The sequence below is a fragment of the Sceloporus undulatus genome, chromosome 2, assembly GCF_019175285.1.
Source record: "Sceloporus undulatus isolate JIND9_A2432 ecotype Alabama chromosome 2, SceUnd_v1.1, whole genome shotgun sequence".
In the NCBI taxonomy this organism is placed as follows: domain Eukaryota; kingdom Metazoa; phylum Chordata; class Lepidosauria; order Squamata; family Phrynosomatidae; genus Sceloporus; species Sceloporus undulatus.
Genome location: NC_056523.1, coordinates 301,080,899 through 301,100,990, shown reverse-complemented (window position 1 = coordinate 301,100,990; position 20,092 = coordinate 301,080,899). Strand labels below are relative to the sequence as shown.

General features: G+C 40.8%; 2 protein-coding genes across 3 annotated transcripts in view; one reads left to right on the top strand and one right to left on the bottom strand.

The window, feature by feature from the left end:
- The window catches only part of DHX29 (DExH-box helicase 29), a 34,309-nt gene extending 23,131 nt beyond the window's left edge, over window positions 1–11,178 (bottom strand). The window contains exons 1-7 of the mRNA XM_042454434.1: window positions 10,904–11,178; window positions 10,336–10,409; window positions 9,958–10,071; window positions 8,746–8,875; window positions 6,679–6,818; window positions 3,496–3,618; window positions 2,306–2,432 (exon numbers count right to left, since the gene is read on the bottom strand). Coding sequence (XP_042310368.1) covers window positions 2,306–2,432; window positions 3,496–3,618; window positions 6,679–6,818; window positions 8,746–8,875; window positions 9,958–10,071; window positions 10,336–10,409; window positions 10,904–11,120 — 925 coding nt within the window. The 5' untranslated portion in view covers window positions 11,121–11,178. The remainder of the gene's footprint in view (window positions 1–2,305; window positions 2,433–3,495; window positions 3,619–6,678; window positions 6,819–8,745; window positions 8,876–9,957; window positions 10,072–10,335; window positions 10,410–10,903) is intronic.
- Window positions 11,179–12,737: 1,559 nt separating this feature from the next.
- Window positions 12,738–20,092, top strand: part of MTREX (Mtr4 exosome RNA helicase) — a 58,082-nt gene continuing 50,727 nt past the window's right edge. For both annotated transcript variants that reach the window (XM_042453816.1, XM_042453813.1), the window contains exons 1-7: window positions 12,738–12,906; window positions 13,693–13,833; window positions 14,456–14,522; window positions 15,528–15,590; window positions 17,655–17,767; window positions 18,274–18,448; window positions 19,113–19,203. In XM_042453816.1, coding sequence (XP_042309750.1) covers window positions 12,776–12,906; window positions 13,693–13,833; window positions 14,456–14,522; window positions 15,528–15,590; window positions 17,655–17,767; window positions 18,274–18,448; window positions 19,113–19,203 — 781 coding nt within the window. In that variant the 5' untranslated portion in view covers window positions 12,738–12,775. The remainder of the gene's footprint in view (window positions 12,907–13,692; window positions 13,834–14,455; window positions 14,523–15,527; window positions 15,591–17,654; window positions 17,768–18,273; window positions 18,449–19,112; window positions 19,204–20,092) is intronic.

Below are 20,092 nucleotides of genomic sequence, written 5' to 3'. Positions count from 1 at the left end.
CTCTCTCCCTCAGAGGCCGAAAGATGACAGTTAGGGAGGGAGGAGCCTCCTTCTTCAGGCTAGCCCCTGATGGAACTGGGCCAGCCTTCTCTCTCCCTCAGAGGCCAAAGGATGACAGTTAGGGAGGGAGGAGCCTCCTTCTTCAGGCTAGCCCCTGATGGAACTGGGCCAGCCTTCTCTCTCCCTCAGAGGCCGAAAGATGACAGTTAGGGAGGGAGGAGCCTCCTTCTTCAGGCTAGCCCCTTATAATCTTGGTTATCTAGCCTTCTTTTGCTTTGTCCAGAGGACTCATTATTCACCTATGAGGTTTGGGAGTGTTGGCTTTGGGATGGTCTGTGTAATATTAATTGTTGACTCTAGAGCCATGATTAATTATTTAGAGGCACTTGCTACAAGGAAATGTTGGAAACCATCACCTAAAAGACAATGATGCTTCATTTGCTATAGCCTACCTGCTGCATTATTATCACAATCAAGCTTATTTTGTAATAACAATGGCCTGTTACAGACTGCCAAAATAAAACTGCTTCGGGTCTCTTTGGAGGTATGCTGTTTAAATGATGCATGCATCCTAAGAATCCGGAAGCTGCACCAAAGCTGCACTCCAGTGCTTAGGAATGGAGTGTGGCTTTGGCGCAACCTCCGGACTCTTAGGACCCATGCATCATTTAAATAGTATACCTCCAAAGAGACCCGAAGCAGCTTTATTTTGGCAGTCTGTAACAGGCCACAGTATGCCAGTTTTTGGCACAAATGAAGCCTTAGGGAAGCCTAGAGAACCAGCATCGTGTAGTGTTCTGAGTGTTGGACTACGACTCTAGAGTCCAGGGTTCAATTCCCCGCTCAGCCATGACACCCACTGGGTGACCTTGGGCAACTCACACTCTCTCAGCCTTAGGGGAAGGCAATGAAAAACCTCCTCAGAACAAATCTTGCCAAGAAAACCCCATGATAGGTTTGTCTTAAGTTCATCGTAAGACAGAAACAACTTGAAGTCACACAGCAGCAGGGAAGCCTAGAAATGTAGCCAGTTTCAGCTCAGAATGGGGTAAAGGAATTACATGTTTTAAAGTTTTGTTTTGTTTTTAGAAAAAGGTTGAAGGCTTAATCTTTTAGAAAATTATTCATGTTAAACATTGCACCTCAAGCTTTTTGCCATTTTTGATACCACTCCTACACAATCTGGATAATGTGATCACAAATTATTTAAGGTATGGTGTCTTTTTGATGCACTTGACAATGCAGGTATGCAGGGAGTTTTGAAACCACATTCACTTTCACTCAGAACAGAGATTCCATGATTGGAAACCCTGATAAGGCAGGATCAATGTAAATGGATCCAAGAGAAAGCCCTCTGTAAACCTGTGTGTTCAACATGAGCACATACATGGGATCATGAGGAGGGGGTGAGGCTGGGAAGTACTATGTGACTACATCTCCATCACCCATTTAACCTCCCACATGTTAGTGAATGCTAAAACCTATATGGAGAATTCTTATTAGCAGTTTTCATGCATATCAAGAGGTTTGTGGGCAACTGTTTAAATCAACTGACTGCATGCTGAAAAATAAAAAAAGTTTAACTGCACTAATGTACTGAATATGACAAGTCATTTATTCATACAAAAACTTATATCCCAATTTTCTAGCCTTTACACAACAAAGAAGGAAGCTTTTACTATTTATTTCAGGGGAGGGCACTGTGCAGCCCAAAAACACAATTTTTGTGACCTGGTGTCACTCAGCTGCCCCCAAACACCCCCAAGTCCTCCCCCTTTTAAAAAATGCCAAATCTTGACCTAAACAATACAAAAAGCCCACCAAATGTGTGACAACATGCAAAAATATCCCCACCCAACTTCCACCAGCACTCCAGAATCCTGTACTACTTCTGAATACCTTCATTTTCCTGTGCAGTCCCTCTCAAAATGGTGCTAGGAAGTGATACAATATCACTTACTACTCCTATTTTGAGAGAGATGGCAAAGGAAAACTGAGATCTTGGGCTTGTTGGGATGGGAATTGTGGGGAGGTCTAATGGAGAAATTTGTCTCTGGCCCTGTGCAATTGCCCACTCAGGTTTATGACGGATACCTAAATCCCATTTAAAATAAGCAGAGAACAATGCACACTAGTGGTGGCCTGCTTTTTCACGTTAGCAAGTGGTACTCCATTTGCTCTTGTGGTCCCTAGGCACACGTTTGTGCAATTGACTGCAGAACTGGAAAAATTCCTCCTTGTGCACAGCCTATGCACAAGTAGAATGATACTGTTGGATACCAGCTTTAATATTGAATGCTCTTACCTTGCTGAATGCGTCTGATTTTTTCTTGAGCCACCTTCTGTCCTTGCTTGTTTTTGTCTTGCTTGGAAGAACTTGCTTGTTCTTTTGCTTCCACAAGTTTTCCAGCCAAATGTAAGTATCTTTCATTCTGTTCCAGATGAAATAATTACATATTTTACAAATTATATTTTGCACATAGTCTAAAAAAAAAAACCTTAAATATATCTTAGAGACCTGAAGACATCAAAGAACAACCATATCCTCCTTCGTTCGTCAGCACGAAGGAGTGGACCTCTAGGGACACTTGGTAACACCCAAAGATGCTACTATAAGCAGGGTTGGAAAGGGCACCAACTTTGCTATTAATATCTCCTTCACAAACCATGTAAAAAAGTGTTATTTGCGTTCCCCTCAAGAATTACACTGGATGTTTGCAGGCATTACGAGGGATGTTGTCTCAGCTACAGGGGAAAGCAAGGCGTAGCCTCCACTTTTTTTTTTTTTTTCTGAAAAAGCCCGCTTGTGCTCTCCAGGTGATGTATGGTTCAATTCTGCTATGTTTAAGCCTTTCATGCACTCCATTAGTTGGCAGGATGGTGTTTTATTCCAAACTGCAAGTGATTTCTGTTTTTGAAAAAAGGCCCATCTTGGGCCAAAATCACAAGGAAGGAGAGAAGTGAAATTACCCTCCACTTTTCCTAAAAGGTGGGTGGTGGTGGTGTCACTTCCAGTAAAAATTAATAAATAAAAAACTGGGATGGGGACATGTAGAAGGTCCAGCCCTCCAAGGTCTAGCAAGTGCCCATCTTGGAAGGCTGTCCACTCCTGCCTCATTGTCTATACTGAGGAGTATGCATATGTTGGTTTTTAACAAACCAAACCATTGTATTAATTTTTCTAACTTGAAACACACACAAACAATGAAACCAAACAAACCATATGTGATGCCTGACCACCTCCTATTTTTTAAAAAATGTGTCTTCTTATCTAAACAGGTGGGGAAGAACTATGTTTAAATTATAAACCACATCCCCTCAAGGCTTCTGGCATGTGATTTACTGTTTTGAGAAGGAATTATTTTCAGCAGTGCTGAAATAAAGGTCTGGGTGAGAGCAAAAATCTTAGGAGACCCTGAGCCCACCTCTTTTTAAGATGGTAATTGTTAAAGGTGGAAGACATTAGAATATATATAAACAAACTCATGAACTTACCGGGTCAAATTTTTCTTCCTCTGAATTTTTCACAGATTCACTTTTCTCCTCATCACTCTGTTGTTCTGCATATTGCAAAATCCATTCTTTCATGCTGATGTCTTTCTGTTTTGTTACATTTTCCTTGGAATAGTTAAAAATATTAAGTGTTTGAAAATGTTTAGATGTGTTTCAAAAACTGAGAATATGAATCTAGCGCAAATTACATAAACAAGTGCAAATTTGCTACATACTTCAGTAGGGGCAGCTCTGAAGGGCATGCCTTACCTCTGCACTGTGCATACCTTCTCAATAAAGGAATTTGTTGTTGTGTGCGCTCAAGCCATTTCCAATTACAGAGCCCCTAATGTGAATGAATCATTGGGTTTTCTTGTCAAGATTTGTTCAGAGAGGGTTTGCCATTACCTTCACCTTCCACTGAGTGCTGGGAAAGTGTGATCTGTCCAAGGTCACTCAGTGGGTTTCCACAACTGAGTGGAGATTCAAAACTTGGGCTCTAAAATCATAGTTCAACACTGAAACCACTACAGCATGCTGGCTCTCATTTCGCAAAATTTTCCACACATGCTATGTACAAATATTATACATTTCATGAACTCAAGAGGATCTCTCAGAATTCTTCACTTTGCTTTTTGGAATGAGTGTTTTTGGGGCTGACAAAAACACTTTAGAGAAATAGATCAGACCCCATATGTTTACCAAATTGAGGTGTCTGCATCAGAAACAAAGGGGAAAAACAGATGGTCAAAATAAGCAGGTTTCTGGCCGGCTTCGAGGCAGGGCATTTAGATGACATACGCCTTGAAGCCAACCAGAAAGTGCACCCAAGCCATGCTATGTGGAGAAAAGCCAAACTAAAAAGGTGCTGGATTTTTCTGCTTCTTCCCAGAAAGTGTGCACCTTCACGTGTATGTATAAATGCACCAACACCATAGCAGCTCTAAAGGGGCGTTCTTTCCAAGCCCTAACCCTAATTTTGCATTTTAGCAATCTGTCGCAGGAGTACATTTAAAAGGGATGGAGCATCCATACCTAAGCAGGGAGGGTGGCAGTGCCCAAAAGAGAAATCGTGACACACCTCATGAAGAGCAGTACACAAAACAGACAGTCAAACAAGGATCATGGGGTGAAGTGGGGCATGATTTTACTTTGCCACAATCTGCATGGGCACATCTCTGCCTTGATGCCCTACTCTGGTGAAGCGCTGTACATGCGAATGTGTGCAAGTTCACAGGGATAGCCATCTAATGGGACAGCAGCCTCCAGCAGTCTGCTCCTGCAAAGGTGCGCAGGGATGGTGGGGGGAACAGTACAAATGACACATGGTCATGGCATGCACACTCCAGCCACCTTGGGAGAGGCTGGTCGGCTTTCAGTACAGCTTTGGAGAAGGCAGCTTCCAGCTGCTTTTTCCTTCCCATCTATTTCGCCCCAAAGAAGCATTTTTTTAAGAAGTCATTTTTATAGTCTGCTTGACTACTCTTCATTCAATGAAAGCAGACAAAAAAATAAGAGCACAACACAACACATGTTTCTTGTTATTAACTGTCATTAAGTTGGCTGGAACTTAAGGCAACCCTATAATAACAATAGCAATAGCAGCTTCATTTATATACCGTTTCATACTGCACTAAGCAGTCTCTAAGCAATTTACAACAGTAAGCTAATTGCCCCAACAAGCTGGGTACTCATTTAGCAACCTCGGAAGGATGCCAGACTGAGTCAACCCTGAACCCCTGGCTGGGATTGGACTCACAACCTTGTGGTTTGTGAGTGAGTGGCTGCTGTACAGGTATTTAACTACTGTGAAACCAGGGCTACCAAAAGCAATGGATCTCCAAGAAGCCCTGTTATCAACAGCCCTGCTTTGCTATTTTGTAGCAGTAATAGTGTCATCTGCATATCTTAAATTGTTAATGTTCCTTCCTCTAATTTTCATGCCTCCTTCCTCAAGAGTCTAATCCAATTTTACATATGATACCTTCAGTGTAGAAGTTAAGTAGATAGTGTGATAAAATGCAGTCTTAGCTTGATATCCTTGCCATTTGGAAACCATTGTTTCTCCATATGCTATCTTGAAGTCGACGTCTCATCTTGACTACAAGTTACACATACATAATTAAAGGATTTTCTATCTAAAGCACAGACTGGTTTTCCTCTGAAATTCTTTCATGTGCTCCATTATCCAACATATATTTGCAATATGATCCCTAATGCAACTTCTTTTTCTGAACCCAAGTTCAATATATGGCATTTCCGAACCATATATGGTAAGTCTTTGTTGTATACTTTTGAGCAATGTTTTGCTCATATAGAAGATTAATGCAATGATCTGATGGTTACTACAACCCCTGGTCTCCCCGTTTCTTGAGGACTAGAATATATGAGTATTGTATATTATTTCCAATCTGTGGGCCACTGTTTTGTTTCCCATATTTACTAGCCGATTTTGTTACAACTGGACTGTATTCTCTCTCTGTAGTTTGAAACAGTTTTATTGTTATGTCACCTGTTCCTGGTGATTTATTTCTCCCAAGTTTTTGAAGGCAGTTTCCACTTCCCTTTCCAAAATGATGAGTTCACTGGCAAAAGTTTCTTCTTTATTTACTAGGACTTGGATGGGTATGTTTATCTGGGAGTAAATCCCTTTGTGTCCACTCAAGTTGATCCCTCATATACGTGTTTTAGACTGAAATCTTAGATTTGTCACATTAAACTGTTCATAGAAAACAGAAAGAATGTTCACCAATGAAAGTGTGATCCACTAAACACATTTTTTTTAGAACAAGTAGGATCATCTCACTTCTAGGGGAGCATCTATTGATTTCATTCTACAAAACAACAAGAGCAACAGCAACATGACAGTCCCACATTTCCATTAATACAAAAACAGAGGCATTATAATATTTCTTAATAATTTGTTCTGGCTAAATTTGTTTGTTACAATGAGCATATCAAATATTTCAGCATAGGATAAATCATTGTAGCTGTGCTGATTTTATATTTTGTCTCATGAAAAAATGGTCAGAGCAAACAAACATATACCCTTTAGATTGGCAACCTTTAAACAAAAAGCTTCAAACATTCATGAGCTGCCTTGGGTCTCTTTCCAGGAGAAAGGCAGCATAATAAATAAATAAATAAATAAAGTTTACTTAGGTTTTCCCATGCCCAATAAAATACCTTTTTTTCACAGTCATCTTCCTTCTTTTTATTGTTTGGCACCTGGGGATTTTCACACCGTGGCAAAGGAGGACGAAATTTTGCTCTGGTTTTCTGTTGTTCTTCACCAAATTGCTGGCTGAAACCTTCAGGCAATGCATCTTTATAGAACAAATACACAAGTTAAATTTCAAAGGTAAAATTTATGTAAAAATGTTACATAACAGATATCCACAATTTTTGTGTCAACCATTTCTTTGCATATTGCCAATGACTGTCATGCTCCAATGTGGTGCAAAATGTTAAATCTATCCATTCTATCATCAGTTCTACACTCGTCATCATTCAACACTATTTTTCTTCCATCACAAGCGTAATCACTTGCAATATACCTGTATTATTCACATTTCCCCCTTTGACTTGCTCTTCCTGTTCATCCTACACCAAAAAAACAAAAACAAACAAACAAACAAAAAACCCTGACACAGTTATCCAATATTCTCTAACACAGAGTAAAATTATATATGTATTAAGTAAAGTGAGAGGAATAGTAGGATTGATTCTAAATCATGAGCTTATCTGCTGCTTTCACTCTTAATGTGCAAATATCTACCAGATCTTTTATTTTTAACTAAAGTGAATTTGTTACTATAACACAAATTAAAATACCATCTTCAGAGTGCCATTGCAGATTAGCCAGAGTACACGACTAGCATGACTGCAGATTTCTAACAAATGTAAATTAACAAATGTTAATTATGCTAGAAAATTCCTTTTCTCATTTGGTACTTGTCTATACTGGGAGACAAGACATGCACCAGAGTAAACAAAGACAGGAAAAAAAACAGGGGTTTCCAAGAAATCTTGGAGTGCCTCCAGTTCTTTTGGCTATGTGAATAGCTGGATGAGGTCCAATTTGACCAATCTAGTTGTTCATATGCCAAGAGCCATGTCAGCCCCATAGGGATGCACATAGGGAGCCTTGGTGGCACTGTGGTTAAATGGCGGTATTGCAGCGACAAGGTTGTGAGTTCGATTCCAGGGCTCCAAGGTTGTCTCAGCCTTCCATCCTTTCACAGGTCAGTAAAATGAGTACCCAGCTTGTTGGGGGCAACTGGCTTATAGATTGTAAACTGCTTAGAGAGTGCTCAGTTCATTGATAAACAGTATAGAAATGTAAATGCTATTGCTATCCCCTTGCCCTCCACTTAGTAGCACAGGAAAGGGGATGGATCCCCTTTGGAGCTGCCACCACTACATCACCGCCTGATCAGCTCCCAGCAAGTGCCCAGCCAGTGTACTTGTGCTTCTGCTGAGGTCAAAATGGGGTGACCTGAAATCAACAAAGAGGGGGTAGAGTACAGTACCCTCCCCATTCTAGATCACATGGTTGGACGCCTCCTAGAAACATCCAGCCATGCAATCAGGGGGATGGGGGTGGGTTGAGATCACTGACTGTGACATTTCCAGGAGGCGTCCAGCCATGCAATCTAGATGGGGCAAAGGGTTGAAATTGATGGCTGTAATGTCTTCTGGAGACATCCAGCCATGTGATCTAGGATGGAGGGTTTCCTATACTCCACACGTTGATCACACAGGTGCCCCATTCTGACCTCAGCAGAAGTGGCAGCACACTGGACAGACATCCTGCGGGGCTCCTGCCTGTGAGGAAGTGGCAGGGCATCTCTGGAAACAGGGGACCGAACAGCAAAGGTGATGTAGTGTTGACTGGCTGGCCCGTATGGATGATGTACCATCTCACCAGATTTGACCCAGTGCATGCAGCTGTCCTTGTGGTCAAATCAGGGCCAATCTGGAGTATAATATTCCGGACCAGCCCCAGATTGAGCAGCTAGTGTAGACAAGCCCTCAGTCTCAGTTTCTTAAGCAAAATTCATGCTAAAATAGACCAGCATGGCTATGTTTTCCAATACTACTTTATATTAACACAATCTATAAAAGAATCAATATATGAATATTTTAAAAACACAGTTTCAATTAAATACAGGCAGAATCCAGCATTGCATAACTTCACTTCTCCTTATACAACAGGAATCCTGCTCCCCACCCCTTTGCCTTGATATTTACCATCAGACAGGTTTAAGCACAACCAGTCAAGCGCAGAATGTAGATCACCACCATACAAAATTGTATTTTTCATAGCTTCTTCAATGTCTTCAGTCTTGAAAGAAAATCCTTGCAAAGCCATGTACACGTCCTAGAAAGAACAATATTTCTATACTTACTATAAATACAAAAAAGAGAGAGAAGAGGCAATGTAGGAGAAGCACATGTAAGATTTTTGAGCTCTGATCATTTGCTAGGATATGTATTAATGTGTTTTGAACACATGTCCCCAAATAATCTTTTAGGAATTAGTGTTTGTAAAATACATGTTCCTATATAGACAAAAGCAGTAAAGTCCTCTGACCATTGAACAAACAATGGTGTTTTTTTGCCTTTTCAGCTGTGCAATATAAGTCATATAAGTTAAGGAAATGGAATGAATGCAGGATCCATCCAAGGTGATCATTAGCTGAGTTCCAAATTTAAAAGTGCAGGACCAGCTATAAATGCTAAAGGTTTTTCCAATACAAAATTAATGCACTGGTTTACAGACAAAAACACTGTCAATGCTCAAATCCTACACCACAACAAAGCACTATCCCCATTACACTACCAAGAACGGTTTGATAATGATAGAGAAATTTGCTTAAAACATTTGCTCTTTGTAGACACTTAAATTTTTGAAAGCGAACAACCTTCATTTGTCTGCAGGAAATGAGGGGAGCAGTGGAGGACAGGAAGACTTGGCAGTGTCTCAATCAAAGGGCCACTATGCATCAATGTTGACTCAAGGGCAACTAAAGTCAGCAATAAAGGCTGTTAACAGCAAGTGACAGGAGAGTTCCTCTTCATACAGAAGGATACATGATTCCAAGATCCGCACCTAATGTAAACTACGGGAAAGTGACACTTCATTATTAAAGTATTCTTGATAATGCCTTTTAAAAATGAGAGTCTATTTGTTTATGCTTTCAATGACTCTCCTCCCTTCCAACAAATTACTTGAGCATTAGAAGGTATTTCTTAGTACTTTAAATTGTAAAATTGTACAATCTTCCAGATAAACATAAATGTGTGTAGTAGCAGGGAGGGAGCAGGAGAAAATGACACACATATTCATACAGAACAAGATTTACCCAAAAAATTGGAGAGACGACATAAGAAGGAGGAGGGAGATGAGGGCAAGCAATACATTTCTGTGTATTGGAACAAGTGGGAACTCTTATACTTTACCTGTAATTTTTTAGCAGTAAGTCTTCTAGAAATCATTCCCTTTTCACCACTTTGTCTTTTATGTTCATTGATTATGCCAATGATTCTTTTTTCTAAGTTACTGTTAATCACTACCTGTGAACACAAAAATCAATTGTAATCTTAGGCTGATGGTGCAAGTTGTTAGCTAAAATACATAAAGCGCTGCATAAAAACATAAATCCAATTATGGGGCCATAAATCAGCTCTTTTGTATTTCTACATAAAGATAAATCCTCTAAATTTCTGTGGGACTGAGGACCAAAACAACAACAACAACAACGACATCTCACATGAAACATGTCCATTCCAGACTCGTGTCATGAAAGCACATCTCTTCCGAATAACAGGCAGCCTTACCTTAAGGATGGATTTGTCTGAGTTTGCAGAGGCACCGCAATCAGCGGAAGAACCCAAGCTGTACGTTTTGGGACCTATATAATTAGACAAACAACTTTTTAGCCATTTTGACAGAACATGACAGGTGTCACTCTCATGTAACGCAGCGGAAAGACAGGGAACACGAGCTCATGCATGTCCATTTGAGAGTAAGTCCCAGGAGTGAGTGCAAGAGGGCTCGCTTCCCATCGAGGGGGAGCTTGCAGGGAGACAAAGGTTTTAAGGAAAGACTGAACCAATAACAATAACAACAACAACAACAACAATAGTAATCTATCTGCCCTACTAAGACTGAGGGGGCCCTAGGGCTGGCTTCCTCATTGGAGCTCATGAAGAGGAAAGCGACTGCCCTGGGATAGATTAATAGCATTTATTATCATTTAAAACCCCTGTCGTCCGCCTTGGGTCCCTTTCCGGGAGAAAGGCGACCTACAAAAGAGAATAATAATAGTAACAGTCTGTGAAAGCATTGAGAGCTGAGCTGAGCTGAGCTGCGCTTCCTTCCTTCCTTCTCCGCAGGGAAGGATACCTTGCTTGAGGCGGGGGTCCTTGAGGGCTGAGCTCGGGCGGGGAGCCGCGGATGCCGATGCTGCCTCCTGCCTCTTTCCGGCGGCCTCCCCGGCTGCTCCTGCTTCTCCTGCGGCGGGGCCCACCGCTTTGGCCCGGGCGGCGGCGACTGCGGCCGGGTGAACCGCCCCGGACCCCGCCGCCGCCGACGCCTTGTGCTTCTTGTTCTTGCCGCCCATGACTACCTTCCTTTCCGCTCCGCAAAAGACCACCTCGCGCCGGCCGGCCCTCGCACCACTCGGCTTCCGTACGCTCACGCAACGAAACGCCTTCTCCGATTGGATCGTACTCAAAAACTGGCACGCCGTGACGCTGACGCCGTTAAGCGCCCACTTCCGCCCGGAGTTGCCAACACATCGCACCGCTCTCAACTACGGTCAAGCGTGCATTAGGAAGAGCTCCTCTGCCCTCGCGGCTGGGATTCGGAGCTTGTGACTGCCACCTACTGGCGGTGGGGGAGAAGTGCCTAAATTGAGTCATCCGGGTCTTTTTTTTTTTGGACTTCATCTCCCAGAAACCTCAGCCAATGCTCTGGGATTCTGGGAGCTGAAGTCCGGGGGAAAAATACCTGGAAAGCCAGAGTTTTCTTGGGTGCTATGCCAGACAGATTAAAATGATTATTGTAGTTATTAATCAGTATAATAATTATGATACTAATACTAATAATACTACTAATAATAATAATACAGTACATCGATAATAATTAAAGTAATAAAATAACCAATATATTATAATTATTGGCAGGGGACCTTAGGAGTCTCAGGTGTCCAAAACCCACTGCAGAAATAATCCAGTTTGAGATCGCTTTAACTGCTCTGACTCTATACTAGGGAATTCTGGGAACTGTAGTTTTGTGAGACTTTTAGCCTTCTCTGCCAGAGAGAGCTCTGGTAATGCCACAATCTTCTTAAAGTACTTGATATTTTAGCATGTAATCTGCTTTAATTGTTGTAGTCATTTAATTCTGTTTTAATGTACTGTTTTTGTATGTTTTTAATGTTGTAAGCTGCCATGGGTCCCAGAATTTGGAGAAGGGCAGGATAAATAATAATAATAATAATAATAATAATAATAATAATAATAATAAATATAATAACTATAATAGACAAAAAGTAATACATAATAGTAATAAAACAATAAATAATTAAATAATAGCGACAAATAAGAATAATGTAATAATATAATATAATAATAATAAGAAATTCAATAAACAAATAAATAATAGTAGTAAACAACAACAATAAATGTAATGAATAAATAAGATAATAGTAGTAAATAAATAATATAGTAATAAAATAAAATAATGATAGAAAACGCTAGTAATAAATAAATAATAAAATATAATTAATAAATAAAATAATAGCAATAAAATAAAAATAATAAAACTTAATAGTAACAAATAATAAATAATGATAATATAATAAACAAATAAAATATTAGCTATAATTAAATAAATAATATAATATAATATAATAAATAAAAGCAATATAACAATGATAAATGTAATAAATAAATAATGAAATGAATAAAATATAATTAATAAAATAATAGCAATAAAGTAAAGAAATAAATACTAAAATAATAGTAATAATAATAATAAATATGATTAATACATAAAAGAATAGTAGTAAGAGATATACTAGTCTTTGTCTGTCGCATAGAACCGAGAGAGCCAAAGTGCGTGCCTCTTGGGTTTCCTATCTCTATGAGGCGACGGTGACGTCGGGTGTTTCCCGGAAGTTCGGCGTGCGCGCTGCTCTCTGCTTTGCCGTAGTTCTGTGAGCGCGCGCGCGGTGGCTGCCGGGAAGCGGAGGCCGAGGCGGAGGGGAGCAAGATGGCGGAGGCGTTCGGGGACGAGCTCTTCAGCGTTTTCGAGGAGGATCCCGCCGCTTCCTCGGGCTCCAAGAAAGCCAAGGGCGGCCCCGAGGCAGCCGCCGCCGCTGCTGCTCCCGAGGGCAAAGCCGGGTGAGGGGTCGGCGCCAGGGCTGGTCCCTCCGCGGCCGACGGAGACCCTCAGGCCACGCTGCGAGGGCGAGGAAGCCCCCCGAAAAGGGCCCCCGGCCGGGGATCCGTGTTGTTCGCGTAGGGAGTCCATCCCAAAACCCTCATGGGGCCAAGCAAAAGGCCCAAGAGACATGCTCTAAGGCGCTTTCGAAGCGCCACTTGCTGCGGCTTCTCCTTCTTCTCCTTCAACGGGCAAAGTGTGAAAAAGTCCTTGCCTTGTAGATATTTGCAAATGTGGCAGTAAAGTGAAAGTAAAAGGCCGGCGGCTTCCTTGCATCCTCCCCGGCGGGGGAAGGCTGCTGAGGCAAAGCCCCTAGGGGCAAACAGGCGCCCAGGCCACAGGCCTCTTCAACGAAGGAGAGCTTGTGGGGACTCTCAGGCTGAGGTTTAGGCTCTTTGGCTTTCATCACCAAGGTTCAGGCATCTCTCTCTCTCTCTTGTGTCAGACAGAGCCCAGTCCATTCAAGGGAGTCCCCAAACTCTGCTCTTTAAGAGCTTTGGACTTCAGCTCCCAGAAGCCTCTGCCTCCTTGGCCAGCCCTCTGGGATTCTGGGAGTCCCAAGTCCCTAAGTTAAGGAGCACAGTTTGGGGGCCACTGCCATAGAGAAAGGGATGAGTAGGATGCCAGCTCTCTGGGGCTTCCTCCTGCCAGCAGGATTTGGATCGGCTTCTGTATACTCTATGGACACCCGCTTTGCTTGGTTGACATCCGTACTCAAAATTGCCCTTTTGATCTTTGGGTTTCAGGAAGAGATCCAATGGCAAGTCTGCAGCAGCAGCCGCTAAATTCCCAGCAAAGACGAAAAGAGACGAAGAAGTTGATCATGTAGACCTGACCGTTTTGGGGAAGAAGCCAAAGTTGGAAGATTTCACCACGGAAGATCTCAAGTAAGAATGGACTAACTCTTTATATGAGTTTGTGTTATCATTATTATTACGTAGTTGTGGTTCTGCAGATAGAGATGCTTTCTGTATAGTAACTGTACAAAAGAAAATTGCCATAAACACTGTTGTTCTGATGTTCAAGAAGTGTTGCAAATATCTGCGTACGTAGTATTTCTTTTACCCATATTCTTAAGAAGGGGCATTTAAAAGGCGTTTGCATAACAACTCTGTCAGGACATGGCAAAGCTGAAAATCTCGTCTCGCCAGGGTTGTGAAGAGTTGAAACCAGCTTTTAAGGAAATTTATGGGAATGTAATTTTATAGTGATAATTGAATTATATGATTGAAATTATGGATGCAGTTTTTCATACTGCTCTGTGCCTGAGACAGTCGTCATGAGGCCCAGGAGAGAAAATGATGGCAAATTGCCTTGCAGTCTTGTAACCTGGTTGCTAAATTTTAGTCACTGAGTATGGTTTGCAAATGCTAATCATGATAGCACTCAGCTAAAGTAGCATCTGTATTTTGTAGGTTCTGGTCACAAAGGCATTACAATTAACTGGTCTCTGTAACTTCATCATGTTTGTAACCGTTTGCCAGTATTAATCTATAGTTTTACTTTCAGTTTGACAGATCTGATGCCACAAGTAAAAGTGCAGGCAGTAGAAACTGTGGAAGGCTGTACACATGAGGTGAGTGTCATATGGGTGGTGATGTCTCTTTTTATTCTATGCGTTACTGTATGAATTTCCTGACTTTATATGAAGCTTGAAAGAAGTTAATTTTTGTAGTACAAAAGAGGAGGATTCTGGGAGATAAACTCTAAAAGTATAGTGTTTCCAAGAGCAGGTTTTATCTCGTTTGCCTTATAAAGAATATACACACTGACATTTTATTAATTTGTTGCAGAAAATCCATGCTACTGCTTGTAAATATATAGAATTTGTGAAAGAACTGCATAGTATGCCATTTTAATCATTTTTTTTAAAATTCAGCATCTAAAATACATTTTAAAAAGCCCTGTTGATCAGCCGCACAGTAACATCTGCCCTCCTCCACTGGTACAGAGCATCAGTATGCCCAGTAACACACTGGTAAAGCACAACCATTCCTCCCCCCCACGTGCCCCCTTTGCACACACCCTTCACCTCATGCCCCCTTTTGGACTGTCTGGCTTGTGTATGTTATATGTATATCCATTGGAGATGTCACACTGTCATTTTTTGACATTGCCTCCCCAACTGCTTGCGTATGCCAGCTCCGTCCTTTTTAATGCACACCTGCACTGATGCATTTACATGCAGCTTTAGGGTTAGGATTAGGATGAATTGCTCCTGGGTCAGGGCCTTTATATGCAGGGTTGAAGGTGCACATTTTCTGCCTTGAGTCAGACTTTTGCAGCTTTTTTTTACTCCAGTTTTTAGCCCCGGAGTGCAGCTTCAATCTACTTTCCGCCAGCTTTGGAGGCATGCATCACCTAAATGCTCAGCCTTCAAAGCAGGTGGAAACTTCTTTATTTGGCCCATTTGTTTCATTCCATAGTCTGTTTATTCCTTTTCAATAATTACTACATCTAATTCTATATCTTTTCTTTTGTATGGAGGGATGTTGGTTTAAATACAACTTCAAATTTACATTGAGTAAACAAGCAAAGAAAGGATTTTATTAAGAGGCTTAATTTCTTTTTTAAAAAATAGGTTGCTCTTCCTGCAGATGAAGACTTTATAGCCCTAAAGCCAAGAACTGGAAAAGCTGCAAAGGTCTGTAATTTGGAAGTTTCCCCATTTAATTGTATAACTAGCAGAGAAGAATAGTGAGTGTGTGTTGGACTGTGGCTGAGGTGTATAAACATGTATGATACAGGTGTCTCTTTAGTAATATAATTTTATCTCACAGGTCCTGTGGGCATTATTTATGTGCTCTTAAATATCTTGTTGTTTTTGATATTGTGTGAAAGCTACAATAAAGAATTCAGCTGAGGCATATAGGTTGGCAGAAGTTGGTCTAGTGCTAGAGTCTGCTTTCATTATAGCTTGATAGAGGTTTTTTTTAGTACAGGTGTACCACAGTTAAGGAAGTCAGGGGCGGGGTACATACCTCCGCTTTGCGGCGCTCTGCCGCCGCCGCCAGTAGGTCCGCGGGAGAGTCGGAGCCTTCACACGGCCCGACTCCCGCACAGACCGAAAAAGAAGCTCCAAAATGGAGCTTCTTTTTCCGTCGCGTTTGCGGCGTAGTGAGGCGGCAGGGGCGCACTCGCTACGTCACAAGCGACGCGTACGGACGCTCAGCGTCCGATACGCAAAGATGGCGCTGGCCATGTAGAAGGGCCGGCGCCATCTTGTACGGACAGAGTCCGTACTAGGCCCAGGGGCGTCTAAAAGAGACGCCCCTTTTTTAAAATGGGACGTCCTCTGGACGTCCCAAATGGCAGTTTAGAAAGCCCCAATGTGTTCCAGAATTACCTCTGTAACAGAAATGAATGAATAGGAATAGGTTCCTGCCCCACAAAACAGAAGAACATTTCAGTACGTTTTTGCAAACTTTTTGCTGTTCATGTCTTCTCAGTAAGGGATTTTGGAAGCAGCTGCTGTTTACCATGCCTGTTATGGGTAGGCACACACAACTACAGCTGTAGTTGGGATTCAGCTAGAGCAGAATCCCCTCATTTCCTAACTCAAGCTTTTACTGTATTATTTACTGCAGACATGCTGCTGTAACCCAGCACTATAAGACTGTGGTTTTCCAGCCCCTCCCTCACATCTTTCCAAAAATTTCCAATTAGCAGAGGATAAGGAGAAAAGGAGGGAGGCTAGGGGAGCTTTAAAAGACTGTAAAAAGAGTTTCTTTGTTGGTTAATTCAGATAAATGCCTACATTTATTTATGTATTTATACATTCATGTTAAGTAAGCTGTGAATTTTCAAGAAGGGGTTTAGAAAAGAACAGAATTATTACTATGGTAGATTTGGGATAGTGAATCCTAAAATTGTATCTCTAAAACTTCAGGCTCTTGAATTTCAATTGTTTCTTCCCTATTTGGGAAGCTAAACCTTATTCCAACCTGTCATATCAGCTCTTTTAAATATTATTTGTATTACAGTTGACAGGGATGTCCATTTCTAGAGTTTTAACAACTACATTCAGTTCAGCATTTCAAATAACAGGCAGCAAGCAGGCAACATGGATTCCATGGTGGTTTTTTGCTACCAGATTCCTCTCATATCCCTCAAATGGGAGGAAACTGGTCGGGGAAAAATAGAACTTTCATCCTTGGGAGGCTTCAGGAATAACAATTCCCCTTTAAAACAAGATGTGTGACCTTTCTGCACCTACCCCAACCTTGTATCCCCTAACAGGAGTTTGACAGAATTACGTAGACATGGACTGATATTTTCTGTTTTGGGATGGAGTGGGCTGGTATGGCCGATGGAGGGTTCTGGAAAATCTCTGGACCTCTTGGGCCTACCTATTCCTCATCCATGAGGTATGCATTATTTGTTGTGCCAAAGCACAAACTCCTTCAAAATAATTGCAGCAGAAGTATGCCAGTTTGTAGTGGTTAACATTAGCTGTGTGATTTCACATACTTTGTACTCAAAAATATATATGTCAAGATGTTTTCTAAATTACAGTTATGCTCCAAATATAATGGATATAGATAATAAGAAACAGTTATTTATCTCTGCTACATTAAACATTTAAAATGAAGTTAAGTTGTGTTGAAGGTTTATTACAGTGTCACTGAAAGGTGAAATGTTATTTTTCACATTGTACAAAGAAAATCATAGTGTTTAAGGAATGTTTGACAGTGTGCATTCTTTACAGGAATATCCATTCATTCTTGATGCTTTTCAAAGAGAAGCTATTTTGTGTGTGGATAATAATCAGTCAGTTTTAGTGTCTGCTCATACATCAGCAGGAAAAACAGTGTGTGCAGAGTAAGTATTTTTGTAATGCAATATTGCTCCCCCAACTACCTTTTAAACAAACATTAGTAAGGGAGACATGCAAAAACTGTCCGCAAGTAACCAACTCATCTCTGGTTGTTTTTTAAAAATTGATTCTTGCCTTTCCAATTTTGTTGCTCAGGGCTATTCATTTCTTTTCTCCCTGGCACAGGGAAAGAATACAGTTGCTTCTGTATTTGCGTGGACATGTTTGTAAACAATGTATGGCACATAGTATAGTCAGCTCACACCATACGCGGGTTTCCCTTACATGGCTTTCAGCTTATGCTGAACCTGCGGTATAATTAAATGAATGGTGCATGCGCCCCATTGCTTTCAGTGTTGTTTATATCATTTGGACTTTGTTGGATTTCATTTTATAAACTAAGAATCGAAAGTTATTCTTGTATTTAAAAATATAACTTTTTAATAAAAATTTGGACATATAGAAATGTCATCTCTTGCAAGTATAATGAATATGAAATTATGAACTGCAGGTATGCCATTGCAATGGCTTTGAGGGAGAAACAGCGTGTGATCTTTACCAGTCCAATTAAAGCACTAAGTAACCAGAAATATCGTGAGATGTATGAAGAATTTCAAGATGTTGGTTTGATGACTGGAGATGTCACTATCAATCCTACAGCATCTTGCCTTGTAATGACAACAGAAGTATGTTTTGCTGCTAATTACCTTGTATTTTTTCTTGCTGTTTGACTGATAATGTATTCTGGGCATGTCTACTGAGAAGCAAGTTCTCTTGTGCTCAGTGGAGCTTATTGTTTGGTAAATGTGTTTCAGATTGCAGGCTGGGACATCAGTTTGTGTTGTGAAAGACATACAGAGAGACATGTAGGAATGATATTGAATTGACTAATACTGATGTGTTATGCTGAATCATTTTTATTTCTCCTCCTCCATTGGAACCTTTTTGGTCTGTAATAGAAATTACTATATAGTTATTTTTATTTAGCACTCATTAAAAAGGTCCTTGAAACTTTGCTTTGGATCCTGGATATCTTAAAAATGATTAATCTAGATGCCTCTTTCACAGTGCTTAATTAATTTGGTTGGGTCAGATCTGTCAGAATTGCATATGTTCTGCCTGTTCCCAACCCAGTTCTGTTGGCCTGCACCTTCTAAACAAGATGACACCAGGTTGGGGAGAAAATGTGCTTTTTGGCCCATGCTTACAACCCCCACGGCTGAGTCTAGCTCTGTGTATGTAGCTAGTTTAGTTTAGGAAAGCACTGTCCCGTGTCTCCAGCAATCTTCTGTTACAATTCAGATGTGTTTGCTCAGCACATCATTTGCACATTTATTTTTTCTATTTTAGATTTTGAGAAGTATGCTTTACAGAGGTTCTGAGGTCATGCGTGAAGTTGCTTGGGTTATATTTGACGAAATTCATTACATGAGAGATTCAGGTATTGTGTACTTGTTTGTTTATAGCTTTACAGTGAGCCCTTCTTCTTAGTGGGCTTCGAATCTGCAAATTTGACCACCCATGGATTGCCATGTCCCATATTATTCAATGGATGTGATGTGCAAGCAGGATTCAGAAAAGAAAGGGTCACTAGGGACCACATTGCAAACAGGCGATGGTTAATGAAGTGCACCAAAGAATTGCAGAAAAGAATCAGCATATGTTTCATAGACTACATCAAAGCATTTCATTGTATAGATCACAAAAAGTTATGGAACACACTCAAACACATGGGGGTGCCATTGCATTTGATAGTCCTCATGAGGAATCTGTATCAAGGACAAGAGGCCACCATCAGAACAGAATTCGGAGAAACAGAGTGGTTCCCAATAGGCAGAGGGGTCAAGCAAAGCTGCATCCTATCACCCTACTTGTTTTATTTATATGCTGAAAATATAAGAAAATCAGAATCAGAAAAAGGAGGAGTGAAGATGGAAGCAACATTAACAACCTAAGATATGTGCATGACCCCATAATATTAGAAGAAATCATTCAGGAATTGAAACAGTTAATAAGGAAGGTCAAAGATGAAAGTGCAAAAATAGGTCTGATGCTGAACATAAAGAAAACAAAAATAATGATCACAGAAGAAATACACAAAGTCAATCTAGACAACAAGGAAATTTAAATAATTAAAGAATTCCCATATCTAGGCTCAAACATTGACCAGAATGGAGACTGCAGTCAAGAAGACTAGGACTGGGAAGGGCAACTGTGAAAGAACTGGAAAAGATACTGAAGAGCAAAGACATACAATTGAGTACTAAAATCAGAATCATTCAGGACATTGTATTCCCAATTACCACGTACAGATGAGAGAGCTGGACAGG